Here is a 13,645-nt window from a genome sequence, read left to right as displayed (position 1 = left end):
TGTAATTCCAGTTCCAGGGGACCTGATACCCATGGCAAAACACCAATGCATGTTAAATAAAAATAAATAAATAACTTTTTTTTTAAAAAAAATTTATTTATTTATTAAGCCTGCAGGCCAGAAGAGGGCACCAGATCTCATTACAGATGGTTGTGAGCCACCATGTGGTTGCTGGGAATTGAACTCAGGACCTTCGGAAGAGCAGGCAATGCTCTTAACTGCTGAGCCATCTCGCCAGCCCCTAACTTTTTTTATATATAAAAATACTCAGCTTACAGACTGTTCCTCTAGAATTTGGAGGGGTTTCCCATACTTCTCATGTCTGGAAATCGTAAGAACTGTACGGCTGAGAAGGTTTCTAGATCAGCAAGCTGAGATTCTTAAGAACCCAAGCTTCTGGAACATTTAAGGGGAATCGCCTAGGGTTGTAGCACTGAGTGTCAAGGACTTGTGAGCCACCTCTGAGGGGGAGTCTCCAGCACTGTGTCCCAGACATGGCTGTCATAGGCAGGCAGAACTACCCCCCAAAGAAACAAAGAAGCCAGGTACAGCTGGGCCATCCTAGAACTCAAGCCTGAGAGGCAGAGGGAGGATGGGGTTCTGCATGGGCTACCCATGAGAGGGAGGGGTACCATCAGCACCCCAAAACTGTCACGGTTCTTCTGAGGAACCCAGGCTCACCTCCGGGCCAGCATGGCGTTCATCTCTTCCATAAGCCCGCCAGTGCTTCGACTACTCTCAGCTTTGGGGGCCAAGGGCCCCCCAGAGGCCTCCTCCTGCTGTAGGAATGAAAAGGGGGAGAGGGCTTCAAAGGCAGGCCAGGTCACATCCCAGCTCTCTTGTGACACCTTTTAGGGGACTCTGACTACTGCCCATTGTCCCCTCAGGGCTTCAACTCCCAGCACTCCCAGCGGCTCACCTTGCTTACTTTCCTGAGTTTGGCTCCAGCAATGGCAGCAGCTAGGCCCGTGGCTCCGGAACCCCCACCACTGGGGCCCTGAGCTGTAGGGAGTGGGGGTGCAGGGGGTGGGGCTCCTCCTGCTCCATGACCTCCAGCAGATACCCCTGAGGGGGGCAGACCCGGGGGTGGAGGAGGACCCGGAGGCGGGGGAGGTCCTGGAGGTGGAGGTGGACCCCCAGCTTGGGGAGTAGGTGGGGCTCCTGCAATAAATACACAACAGCATTTCGGAGAGAGAAGCCTTCTTCTTTGTCCATCCTGCCCAACCAGGTCCTCCAGGGAGGCCCCCACGACCCAGCGGCTGAGTCATCACCTGCATTGGAGACGCGGCGCTCCATGTGCTCAGGTTGCCTGTGCAAGGGAAAAGAAGCTTCCTTCAGCGCCCAGGCCAGGCTAGTCACGGGGCCAGAGCCTCTGGTTCCTCGCTGAGAGGTAGGTCACCAGCAAGGCCAGTGCCTGCCTCCTACATATGTCTTCCGAGGGCCCAGGGAAGGAAGGATGAGAACGGGAAGCAGGAGGCACCAGTGGGGCCTGGGTGCAGGCATTCTTTCCAGCTGATTACAAAGTGGCCAAAGGTTTCAGAAAGCTGTGGAACCCCAGTGTGGAGTCGGGGGCACCAGAATGGTGCATTCGCTTATCAGATTCTTGGATGCGGGGGTAGCAGTTTTTCTTTTTTCTACTGAGACAGGGTCTCACTGGGTAGCCTTGGCTAGCCTGGAATGCACTCTGTAGGCCAGTGTGGAGTCTGACTTGCCGACCGGCCTGCCTCTGCCCTTCAAATGCTTAGAATTAAAGGCATTCTCCAGCATTTCAGGCAAGGGGTTTACTATAACAGGGTCTCAGGCTGAATTCATTATGTAACACAGGCTAGCCTCAAACTCTTGGCAATCCTCCTGCCTCAGCATCCTGTGCACTGGCATCAGGCCCAGCTTTGCAGTATGTTTACTGAACTCCGAGAGCTTGGGGAGTGGTGTCTGAGTGCTGCATGCTTCTAGACTCTTGGGCGTTAGACTTTTCTAGAAAGCAAAGTGCAGGATTCTCAACCTGGGGAGCTATGGGACATCCTAAAGGGAGGGTCCCCACCTTTTCTGTTGTTCCACCTCCTCTGGGGAGGGGCCATTCTGCGCAGACCAGGCAGGGGGTGCTGGGGCCGGGGGAGGCCCACCTCCTAGAAGGTGAAGGGAAATGGCACAGTGAGAAGAAACTCCACCCTCCCTGTCTCTGTCCCTCCATAGCGGGCAGCATGCAGGAGAGACAGCAAGGAGCAGCCTTCCTGGGCCTGAGCTGCTGTCAGGTGGGTGCTGTTGACACCCAAGGGACACAGAGGTGCCACACTAGTCATTAAGCCGTGCGGGTTGGAAATCTGCAGGAATGATCACTTTTGCAGCCCGAGGAACCGAACACAGGCCTGCACTACCGACTGCATCTCCCCTTTCTCCACGCACACACAGTGAGTGAGTGGGTCATTAGCACTGAGTAGGCCCTGGGAAGCCAACGCCTCAGCTGCTGGGCAGTTTTCATTCTACAGAAAGCAGAGTGCCCGCCTAGGACACAACCTTGAAATGGCTGTCTGAGGGGGCTAAGGGTGTGACTCAGTGGTGGAGCCCCTGCCTAGAATCCCCCTGTGAGGGGTTGGGGGTGTGGCTCAGTGGTAGAGCCCCTGCTTAGTGAGTCCAAGGCCCCTGTTCTCAGTACTTGGGAGGCAGAGGCTGAAGCTGGCCAAGACTATGTAGAAAACCCCTGCCTCAAAAAAAAAAAAAAAAAAAAGACTCCTATGGGGGTTAAGGCAGCTGCGGCTGAGCCTGAAGGCCCAAGCTCAGTCCCTGCGTCCACGAGGTGGAAGGAGAGAACAGACGCCCACCAAGTGTCCTCACTTCCGCACAAACACCAGCTCCCAGTGTGCACACACTAAATGGATAAATGTAATTTAAAACTTTTAAAGAAGTAGAAATAGCACAGGAAGACGTTATTTCATGCTAGGGCCTGGCATACACGGGGCAAGCCTGTATCATGGAGCCTTTGCTATACATCAAATCTGGCTATGTAACCCAGGCTGGTCCAGAACTCTCCATCCTCCCACGCCCCACCTTCTCAAAGGCTCGTATTACAAGTATGTGCCACTGTGACCAACACAGGAAGCACAGTGGAGGCTGGACAGACAGACATGTTGGTCCAGCACACGATCATAGCGAACATGCTATCTCACCTCGGCATACACCCCGGCATGGACAATTCTCACGGGAGTTTCCATGCTATCCGTGGGTTAGCTGACTTAGATAGGTAGACCCAAGCCCCAAAGGGGAGGATAGCAGCTTCAGGCTGCACTGCACTGCTGAGGGGTCCCCTCTGCTCACCCCGATCCCCATTTAAAAACATTATGTGTATGGGTGCTTTGCCCACGAGTCCCCACAAAGGCCAGAAGGTGTCAGATCCTCAGGGACTGTGAGCCATTCACCACATGGGTGCAGAGAATCAAACCCAGAAGAAATGTGGAAGAGCAGAAATGCTCTTAACACTGAGGGATCTCTCCAGCCCCCCAAAACGTGTACACACTGCACATATACACACATACTTCTTTTTAAAGATAGAATCTTACGTAGCTCAGGCTAGTCTCCGCCTTGTTGGGTAGCTGAGGATGGCCTTCATCTCCCCATCCTCCCGTCTCCACTGGCTTAGGGCTTAGTGACAGGCATGTGCCACCAGGCCTAGTTCAGCTCTCTACCTACAGACTGCTGGTCCCAGTCTGATTTTATGTATTTATTCATCTGTGACAGGGTCTTGCTATGTCATCCTTGCTACAATCCTCCTGCCTCAGCCTCCCAAGTGAGCCCCAACACCATTCCACCTGCTCATCTAACCTTCCAAGGCTTCTAGGGCACTGGCCATGCCGGCTGCAAACTGTGCTGCGTCCTCCTTGCTTCCGAAGTTGAGGCCCCAGACCTGGCGGGCATCGCGCCACTGATGGAAGATGGGAGTGGCCTGATTGTACTTGACACCCCGGATGATGGCACAGTTGATAACCACCTACAAGAGGGAACAGGTTGGTGGAGGGTGACAAGTGCTGGGTGGCAGGGAGACGGGGACAGGAGACAGGACAGAGGGAGCCCTCACCTGCTGGTCTGGCTGCAGCTTGCGGCCAACAACTCGAAAGGAGTTTGCAGTGGGGTTGTGGTAGATCTGGACGCGGCTGAAAGCCTGGGGACCAGGGCCAGCAGGCAGCCATCGCTTATTGCCATCATCATATAGCATCACAGTGGCCCGGCTGGAACAGATGACCGTTTCGCTGCCAGGAGAGAGAGCAGAGGGCCAGTCACATTCTCCTAGTGGTCCTGTGACAAGCATGTGAGGAAGAACATACACAGACGGAGAGATGGGGACAGAAATACTCCCATAAACCCAGACAGAGCGTGACACACAGTCAGAAGATACCAAATGGAGAAAAGTGAGAAAAGACAGAAGAACAAAGCATGACCCAGAGAGGTGGCTCGGCCGATTAAAAAAAAAAAAAAAAAAAAAGGGGGTGCCAGACACCGAACTGAGGACTCAAGGTCAATCTCCTAGGTCCATAAAGAAGAAACAGAAAACTGATTATACATATAATCCCCCAGTGAGGGGCTGGGGTGTGGCTCAGAGGTAGAGCCCCTGCCTAGAATCCCCCAGTGAGGGCCTGGGGTGTGGCTCAGTGGTAGAGCCCTGCCTAGAATCCCCCAGTGAGGGGCTGGAGTGTGGCTTAGAGATAGAATGCTTGTCTGCCCAGCTTTCTCAAGGCCCTTGGTGGAATCCACAGTGCTATTTTAAAAAAGATACAGACTGACAGAGGAGGACGCTGTGGGAAAGAGATGGACAGGCAGGCTGTACACAGGAAGAGGCAGAAAGGGAGATAAATAGGGCCCAAAGGCTTGAGGTGAGGACCAGGCGGCTTGCTCAGGGTATTGGGCTCAGCCTCCAGAACCTCAATCAAAAGCGAATACAGGTTGACTAGAAAAGGCAGAGATGCCAGAACTAGTAGACAACCAAGAAGTGAGGTTAGAACAGCTCCTGCTGGCCTCAGTTTCCCCCCTCTAGCCCCATCTCTGCTCTCTGCTCAGATCAGAAGAGGAAGCTGCAACTGAAGGGCAGGAAGTGTGAGGAAAGGAAAGATCTGGATCCTTCCTGGTGTGCTTCCCCAGGGGCTGCTTTTACTGGCCACCTGGTCCTTCTGGTTCCCCAAGGCACAAACAGCCATTTGACTTACATTCCTGGCTGCACTGTCACACCCTGTGGCTGGGGATGGAGACACAGTGGAGGTCCTCCACACAGCCCTCCCTGCCACCAGTGTGTTCAGGAGCAGAGGAACACCTACCTCATGGCATGGTGTAGTTGGCCCAGCCTGGGGGCCCGAAGGGGCGGAGGAGGGCCACTGGCTGATACCATGATAAGTCAGCTCAGGTTTGGAGTCTGACACCACAGACCTGGGTTCAACCTCCCCCCCCCCACACCGAAGTCGTCTTCCACAGGACCCAGAGAGCTGATTCCCCTCCTCACTTAGGGAAGACGTGATAGGCCCCACCTCCTACAGGCTGTGAGGGGGAGGAATGAGTTTAGTTAAAGGACTGGGCATGGTTCTACTGAGTACTCTGTCACTCAGTACTGGGGTGCTGAGTGCTCAGTACTGCCAGTACTAGGGTGCCCCGAACATCTCCATCACACAAGACTCCCCCTCATACACCTGTCCTGGGAGGTTCAGTTCTCCTCCAGGGCAGGCACTAGGGCTCCAGACAGGAAGTAACTTGGCCAAGGTCACACACAGACAGGGGAAGTGGGAGGAGCGTAGGCCCCACCTACCCCCACCAGACAGGGGAAGTGGGGGGAAAGCCCACCCCACCCCCACCAGGCTTTTTCCTCAAAAGAAGAAGTTTGTGGTTTCCAGGGGAGAGAAACTGCATCCCACAATGGCGGGTCTGGGGTCTGATGCCATGCGGTAGAGTTCAGCAGGGAAAGCCCCTTGGCAGGCCCCGGCACTGCAGACTGCACCTAGCACCCAACTTTGCATGTATGCTGCTCCGCTATCCCCAGCACTTTAGCCGGGCCCAGGCTTTGAGCCTTCCCGAGTCTCACTCTGTGCCCCTGCAACCCTTCAGGATGGATGCTGTTCCTCTAGGAGAGGGCCCAGAGAGGTTGCGTATCCCACCCATAGTCACACAGCCCCTGTGTGGCAGAGCGAGGCTCTGAAGCCAGATGTCTCCCAGGTCCTAGTCTTAACCACAGAGCTGTGTGTCCTACGCACATTACAGGCGTCATCTGAAACAAGCATAGCTTCAGGGACTGTTTCTGGCTCAGGCACCCTTGGCAAGGCAGGGTTAAAGCCTCACCCACACCTGCCACCCACACCCAGGGCAGACTCTGGCCAGATGCCCAGGTTATCACTGCCCCACCCAGGTGCACTTTGGCCTCCCTGGTGGTCCTCTGGTCCAGAGAGAACACTGCTGGCTGGGTAACCCTCAACGAGTCTTTAAGGATGACCTTATAGAAGGACCCGGGCCCTGTTAAGACCCAATCTCAGTGTCCTCATCCTCCAAAGCCAGGTCCGCTGTGGCTCCAAGGGAGGTCCCCTGTGCTCTGTAACCTTCATTCTGTTCCGGCATCCCCTCCCCCCTGGCTCATCCCCGGCTCTTCTAGGTGGCGTCCCGCCAGAAGCCCTCCACCTCATCTGCACCAGCAATCTTTCCTGCTTGGCAGGCTGGAGACACCCTTGCAGCTCAAGCCCAAGATAAAAACAAAAACCAGAACCAGCCTCAGCTGGATGGGGCCTGAATCCTTCGTCACCCCAGCACTCAGGAGGCAGAGGCAAAGGAAAATCTCAAGTGTGAGGCCAGCCTGTGCTACACGGTGCCACCCTGTCACAGATAAACACCAGACTACGATGGTCCAAGCCTCAGGACTCGAGTTCAATCCCGGAAGCACACACTGGCGGAAAGGGAGAACGGACGGCCTCCCACAAGTTTTCCTCTCACCATCACACAACCAAGATCAAAATAAATGATTTTTTAAAAAAAAAATCCTTAAAACAGGCTGGCAGGAGCTGGAGAGATGGCTCAAAGGTTTAGAGCACTGGCTGCTCTTCTGAGGTCCTGAGTTCAATTCCCAGCACCCACATGTGGCTCACAACCTTAAGAGAAAACAACAAAAAACAAGCAGGCCAGGCAGGGGTGGTGCAGCCTTTAATTCCTGTACTCCGGAGACAGAGGCAGGTGGACCAGTGCAGCCGGGGCTGTTATACAGAGAAACCCTGCCTCGAGAAAAAAAAAAGTGCTTAAAACAGAAAAGGTTAAGAAATAGTGAATCAGGTCAAAAGCATGAAAATTTGGAAGTGTGTTTTCCTCTCAGGCCCTTGTCACCTCAGAAGCTGCCTGTGTCAGCTGCCACCTTTTTTTTTTTTTGAAGCAGCACCCCTTTGAGCCACAGTCCTTTGCCTTTGTAAAAATATCAACCCCCACTGTTTTCTCATCTTTCAATGAGGTTAAATGTTGGTTCAAATGGGAGCCTCCCAGGCTCACTTGCTCTCTCCCTGGCTGTGTGACCTCTGCCAAGTGTCTTCACCTCTCTGTGTCTGCATTTCATCATGTGTCACAGGCTAGCCCCAGTCCAGCTCATCGGTGGGAACAGCGCTGTCGCTGACCTCCGGACGTCAGCAGCTACCGTGGAGTCTGCTCTTTGTAACTGCTGAGTCCTCCTAAGCTCCAGTGCCATTCCGGGTCCTCAGGATGCAAAGGGAGCCAAAGGGATCCTTGGGGACCCGATGTCTCAGCAGAGGAAATAAAGGAGGGCTAACTATTCTGGGCTAGACAGCATAAGCCTGGGATCTTGTTCTGGGAGGCAGAGGCAGGAGGATCTTTGTATGGCTTCAAGTCAGTCAGCCTAGGCCACATGGCGAGACTCTGGACCCACAAGGAGCTGCAATGGAAAATCCCCACAAGAGGAACACACCTGTGACCCCAGGTCTTGGGAGGTGGAAAGCTGGAAAGATGGCTCAGTGGTAAAGGTGACTGCTGCCAACCCCGATGACTGAGGACCGGAGTTAGATTCCCAGCAGCCACATGGTGGATGGAAGGAGACGCGACTCCCATAGCTGTTTCTAAATTCCACACCCCTCACACACACACACACCCTCACCAAAATAAATAAATGTAAAAACAAACAACTTTTTTTTTCTATTAAAAAAAAATCAGAACAGAAAATTGCACAGCTAGGAACTCGGCATGGACGGAGGAGGGCAGGGTGACTGGCTGCAATTTCTTTTGAGGTCTCTGTCCTCCCTGGGCAGCCAGTCTCTGATCCCACCCTCCGTCTAAGTTCAGTTTCCAGCCCGAGAATCCCCAACTCACTGAGTCTGTCATAAAAATAAAGGGGTCAACAGAGGCCTGAACCCACAAACCTACAACTGAACCCCCCCTTGACAGCTGGGAGTCCTAAGGGGGAGGGGACAGAGGTGACCAAGGGCGGGCACCTTCCTCATTCAGTCTGGCCCTTCCCTTTGCTGCTTACAACCCCCAAAACCATGAAACTTCACACACACACACACACACACACACACACACACACACGCACGCACACTCACGCCATCCTGAAGCAGGTCACATTCTGTATGGAGTTTTGGGGGGGTTCATTTACTCCCTCCGTCCAGGCCTCCCCCAGTTTCTCCTAGGTGAAAAGGATGGTAAAGGCGGTTGATTTATTGACACAGGCTCGGTGCAGCCCAGACTGACCTAGAACCTACTTCCTCTGTAGCCCACGCTCACCTCAAACTTGCTACATAGCACAGGATGACTTTGGGGGAAAATGTTTTTTAATCGTAAAAGTGTGTTATTTGTACAAAAACAAAACAAACAAAAGCCCTGCACAAAGATTCTATTTTCCTTTTTCTATAATACCACTAGACTTAGACAGTCCTGGGCACAAATTCAAATGTTACCACCACCAAACTCTTTGATTTTTACATATTTACTTTTGATACAGGGACTCAGTAGCCCACGCGGCCCTCCAAGTGGTAGCTCCAAGTGCTACCGTTACAAGCATGAGTCACCGCACTGAACTCCCAAACTGTTAAACTTTAATAAGTCATTTCCTTAATGTCTGTCTCTGTGCCTCCTTTTTACTACCTGTAAAATGGGAGCAAGACCAGGACACAAACTTGCACTAGCATCACACTTAACTATGGTGGAGGTTTAAAATGGAATCAGACCCAAATTACAGCGCCTGGCACAGAGATGCCTGGCTGAACCCGCCTCATCACTTCAAAATAAAATAACAGTTGCTGCTTCTGTTATTGCAAGGGGAAAGGAATGAACCCAAATGCTTTTAGAACTCTCTCTGCCCAAGAGCCTTCAGACCTCTGACCCCTGCTCTGCCTTTCCAGCTCCCGGATGCAGCAGACACTCGACAAATATTTGTCAAACTGGGAGAAAAAGAACCATATCTTGTAATTTTCCATCTCAGCTACCTCCCTTCCCACTGCCCCCAGGGCTGTCCCCAGTCAAACCAGTCTGCCCTCTTCCCCAACGCAGCCCAAGAACCTTTGAGGACCCTGGACTCAGGTTTCTCAGTCTCCGGGCCTCAGTTTACCCAGCTGAAAATAGGGTTTGGGTCTCCTGCACTCTTTCTTTTACTCCTAGTTGTCCTAGGATTAAAGTGACAGCCCAGGACCCTCCACCCTCAGGGGAGGGAGGTTTGTCACAGCCAGATGGGGGCGGGCTTCGGGAGGGCCGGGGGTGGGGGTGGGAGTGCAGGGGGCCGGCCTAGACGTTGCTCCTGCCCTTTTAAGGTCTCAGCGAGTGAGGCGGCACTAACTCGGACATCCGCCATCCGCCTTCCACCGGGCCTGGGACCGGAAACGGGTGGGGGAGGGGCGGGACTGGGGGCAGCAGGAGAAGGGGGGGGAACGAGTGAAGGAACTGACCCCCTTTCGGGGGACAGCACTCCCGTGGGGGAGGGAAGGACAGACAGGAAGTCTCCAGGGTGTCTCGACGTCCCTTCGAGCTCCAGATCCCAACACTCCCACATACCAAGGAACAGACGTGTGAGGGTGGGAGGGGTCCTCGCTCAGGGTCCTAGACAGGAAAGTCACCCTGATGTCAGAGGGCAAGAGTGGAGGATGTGCACACGGGGGGTTAAGCCCAAACTGTCCCCAGGAGACTCCTCCCCTAGCTAGGGGCTTTGGGGCAGGAAGTCCCAGCCAAAGTGGAGGAAGGGAGATAGTATTGTCAAGATGTAGCCCCAAGGGAGAGATTATGGGGGCGCTGAGGGGAGGCCTCTGCCGGCCCAGGCCCCGCCCTCAGGTGAGCCCTGGAGTTCAGGGCACGTCCAGAGAAGTCTTTAAAAAAATAAATAAATAAATCCCTAGGTCTCCCTCACCCCCAGGATTAAATTCCAGAGAAGAGGGCTGGAAGAAGCTGCTAAGCTTGGGTTCCTGAGGGAGAAGGCTGTGACCTTGACGCTTTCCAGCGCCCCCTCCTCCAATCCCAAGGCTTGGGGAAGGGGGGTGACACCGGGCGACATTGAGAGCCCCGGGGGAGGGGCCGTGATGTGGGGAAAGCAGCTGGCCCACAGTGCTCACTCGGGGGCCCGCCCCCCACACCAGCTGTCTCGACAGGTGAGTCAGGAAGACAAAGGCCCCCCTCCCCCAGCTGCCGCGCCCCCTCCTACCCGAGCCACCAGGTGCAAGGGGGGGGGGGCAGAGCCGCCCTGGGCCTGGACTGCTACCGGGCCCTAGGACCCAGCTGGGGTACCTAGCAGGAGCGAAGTCCCATCCAGACCCTCCAGGCCCGTGGGTCAGATTCGCAAACCCCCTCCATAGGAGAATCTCCGTGTCCCCCAAATTTAGAGGCATCAAGAAGTAACCCCGAAGTTAAGGACCGCGGTCCCGTTCCAGGACGTTCATCCAGCGCTCCAGACGTGGGGGTCCGAAGACCACAACCACTACCCGAGGTTCAGAGTTTCAGGGCTCGGTTCTCAAGGCAGCCTCCCACAACCTCCCCAAGACCTGGACTTGAGTTTGGGGCGGTAACTCTGAATCCCGCTTAAACCGGATGGTTCTACCTATCGTCCAACTCGGAGGTGCTCCCTCAAAAGTCTTCAAATTCTGAGTCCCGAGAGCGTCCCTAAACCTGAAAGCCACCAGGAGAACCTCAGCCGGCGCCGCCTCAAGCCTTTGGGGAGTAGTGCGGAGAAAGTGGGTGTCGATATTTACAGATCGCTCCGGGAGGCAATCGGCTCAGAGTTGGGACGCCCAAAGCCCGGTGTCCCCTAAATCCAGCCCTGGACGAGCTGGGGTGAGGGGGACAAAGGCGGGCGCCGAGCTGGCATGGAACCGGACTGGGGGGTTCGGGGCTCACCTCATGGCTGCGCGGAGGGCGGGCGGCGCGCCCACGGGGAGTGCTCCCGGGGCGCCCCTGATTAGAAGTGCAGGGGTGCGGGGCTGGCTCCAGGTTCTGCTCAGTCTCTCTCGGGGTCCCGCCCCATAGAGTCCAGCTTCCTGGGGAGAACGTGGACCGAGCCGGGGCGGGTCCTCGGGCGCCTCCTCCCTCTGGTGCTCTGCTGGACTGAGATCCCCAGCGTTGGAAAGCCGGGTGGAGAGTCCGGACCTCTCCGGCGCACCCCCTCGGCCGACAGCACCTTCGCGGTTACTCTTACTACTGTACTCTCTTTGCTACATTTCGTTCCAAAATTCCACTCCCCGCACCCACAATGCCCCGCGCCTTAAAGGGGCCGTGGACACCTCCAGGCGGGGGATGGAGAGCGTTTAAAAGGCAACGCGGAACCTTCGGCTTCCGCAATTGCACTCCTTCCCTAGCCTGGTGGCGTGGGGGTGCTCCCTGAGCCTCACCCCCGAGTTGGAATGGGAAGTGTGATGGAAGAGAAGGGGCCTTTCTTTGATCTCTAGCTGTCTCCACTATTGAATTCTTAGGTATAGATCTGGGGGTGCAGGTTTTCGCGTCTTGCTCGCTCCGTGGACTTCTGCTCAGTTTGGGGTGGGGGCGGGGAGGCTCCCTGGTTAAGCAAGGGATCTCTTCAATTTCTACCTTTAAGTAACACTTTGGCAAGTCCCGTGTTCCCCAGGTCTCGCTTCTCAGGCCGGGCCCCACCCCTCGCCGCCCCCCACCCTCCCGGGGAAGGTGTGGAGGAAGTGAGCGAGGGGGCGCGGCGGGGCCGCTGACTCACCGCCGCCGGGTCGCGGCTGGGGTGGGGGCGGGGGTGAAGGTGGGGATCGACTAGGTGCACAGGAGTAGGGATGGGACCCCTAATCTGCTCCCCACTGGTGCTTAGCTACTGTTTAGTTCCACCCACGGAAGACAGTAGGATCGTCCCAGCAATCTCGTAGGCTCAGAGGCCCAAAGACCCTCCTCTTGAGGACCCCTCCCCCCACACGCCCAGGCTAAGTCGAGCCAAGACACCCTCCAAGGCTTCCGCAGTGAGTCCCTTAGGCCCCACCCAGGGTTACATCATCACCATATGGACACGCCCCTCCCATAGAGCTCCACCTGGCAGGGTGAAAGGCGTTAACCTCTGGGAAGCACCAGAAAAGCCTTACAAATTGGGAAATTGAGGCATGGAGGTGGGGAATGGGTTCAGCCTATGATAGTCTTGTTTGGGTCTCCGATGACTCACGGAGAATCAAACCCATGTGGCCTTTAGCCAGTCCATTTCCTCGTAGCTCGCTCCTTGCTGGCCTTCACCTGCAAGAACCTCTTTCATTCACGCCAAACTCTTCTAATTGTCTACTGAAAAATCTAGTCAGCTAGCTGTCGTGCCACGAACCGGGAGACAGAGGCAGGAGAATCGCGGGTCGGCCAACTCAAAGGGTTGTAGAGTGACTTCAAAGTCATCTGAAGTTGCATATTTAAGAACACAAAACGGGTGTGGGGATGGCTCAGCAGTTACAAACAATTGCTACTCTTTCATAGGACCCAAGTTCAATTCTCAGCACTCACGAGATTCATAACTGCCTGTAATTCCAGTTCTAGGGTATCCTAGGTCTCTGCCCTTCCAGGGCACTGCACTCATGTGCACATACCCCACACAGACAAACACACGCGCGCTCCCCTCCACACACATATGTAATTAGAATTCATACAAGTAAATCTTTTGAAAATATAAAACACAAATAAGCCAGTTTTACACCTTTGATTCTGGCTCTCAGGAGGAAGAGGCAAAAACAGATCTCAGTGAATTAGAGGCCATCCTGGGACAACAGTTAAAACCGAAGGAGAACCCGGTTGCATGTGAGTTCCCGTTTGCCCATCTGTGAAGTGGAAAAGGCCAAGCTCGGTGTCACCTGCACCGTAGCAAGAGCTAGCACACTTTCTCTATGAAAGTCTCATTAGCAGGGCTGGCGAGACGGATCAGACTGTGAAGTGCCTGCTCTGCCATCCCGAGGACTAGTCGGGTCCACAGCACCCATGTAAAAGTAGAGCTCTTAACCCCTCAGCCCTGGACCAGCAGGACTTGGAAGATCCCTGTGCTTCATTGGCCAACTGAATCATTGACATCCAGCTTTGGAAAGTCGCTGTCTCTAAAATAAGTCAAGGAAAATGTTCCTGCAGTGACTGACCTCTAACCACACAAGCTTGCACACGGCCACTTGCACACACGGACGGGTGCACACAAAAAGTCCCGGTGGAATTCCTTTAAGCATAGTAGGCATAGTCTTGG

General features: G+C 54.7%; 1 protein-coding gene across 1 annotated transcript in view; it reads right to left on the bottom strand.

Annotated features, from left to right (window-relative positions):
- The window catches only part of Vasp (vasodilator stimulated phosphoprotein), a 15,124-nt gene extending 3,206 nt beyond the window's left edge, over window positions 1-11,918 (bottom strand). Inside the window, exons 1-7 of the mRNA XM_050126365.1 lie at window positions 11,329-11,918; window positions 4,070-4,241; window positions 3,817-3,982; window positions 2,042-2,126; window positions 1,272-1,309; window positions 920-1,161; window positions 681-779 (exon numbers count right to left, since the gene is read on the bottom strand). Coding sequence (XP_049982322.1) covers window positions 681-779; window positions 920-1,161; window positions 1,272-1,309; window positions 2,042-2,126; window positions 3,817-3,982; window positions 4,070-4,241; window positions 11,329-11,333 — 807 coding nt within the window. The 5' untranslated portion in view covers window positions 11,334-11,918. The remainder of the gene's footprint in view (window positions 1-680; window positions 780-919; window positions 1,162-1,271; window positions 1,310-2,041; window positions 2,127-3,816; window positions 3,983-4,069; window positions 4,242-11,328) is intronic.
- Between the last annotated feature and the right edge of the window lie 1,727 nt (window positions 11,919-13,645).

Source organism: Alexandromys fortis, unplaced genomic scaffold, assembly GCF_014885135.2.
Source record: "Alexandromys fortis isolate MF-2015 unplaced genomic scaffold, M_Fortis_MF-2015_v1.1 scaffold_240, whole genome shotgun sequence".
NCBI classification, from domain to species: Eukaryota; Metazoa; Chordata; class Mammalia; order Rodentia; family Cricetidae; genus Alexandromys; species Alexandromys fortis.
This window is presented reverse-complemented; position numbering and strand designations above follow the sequence as displayed.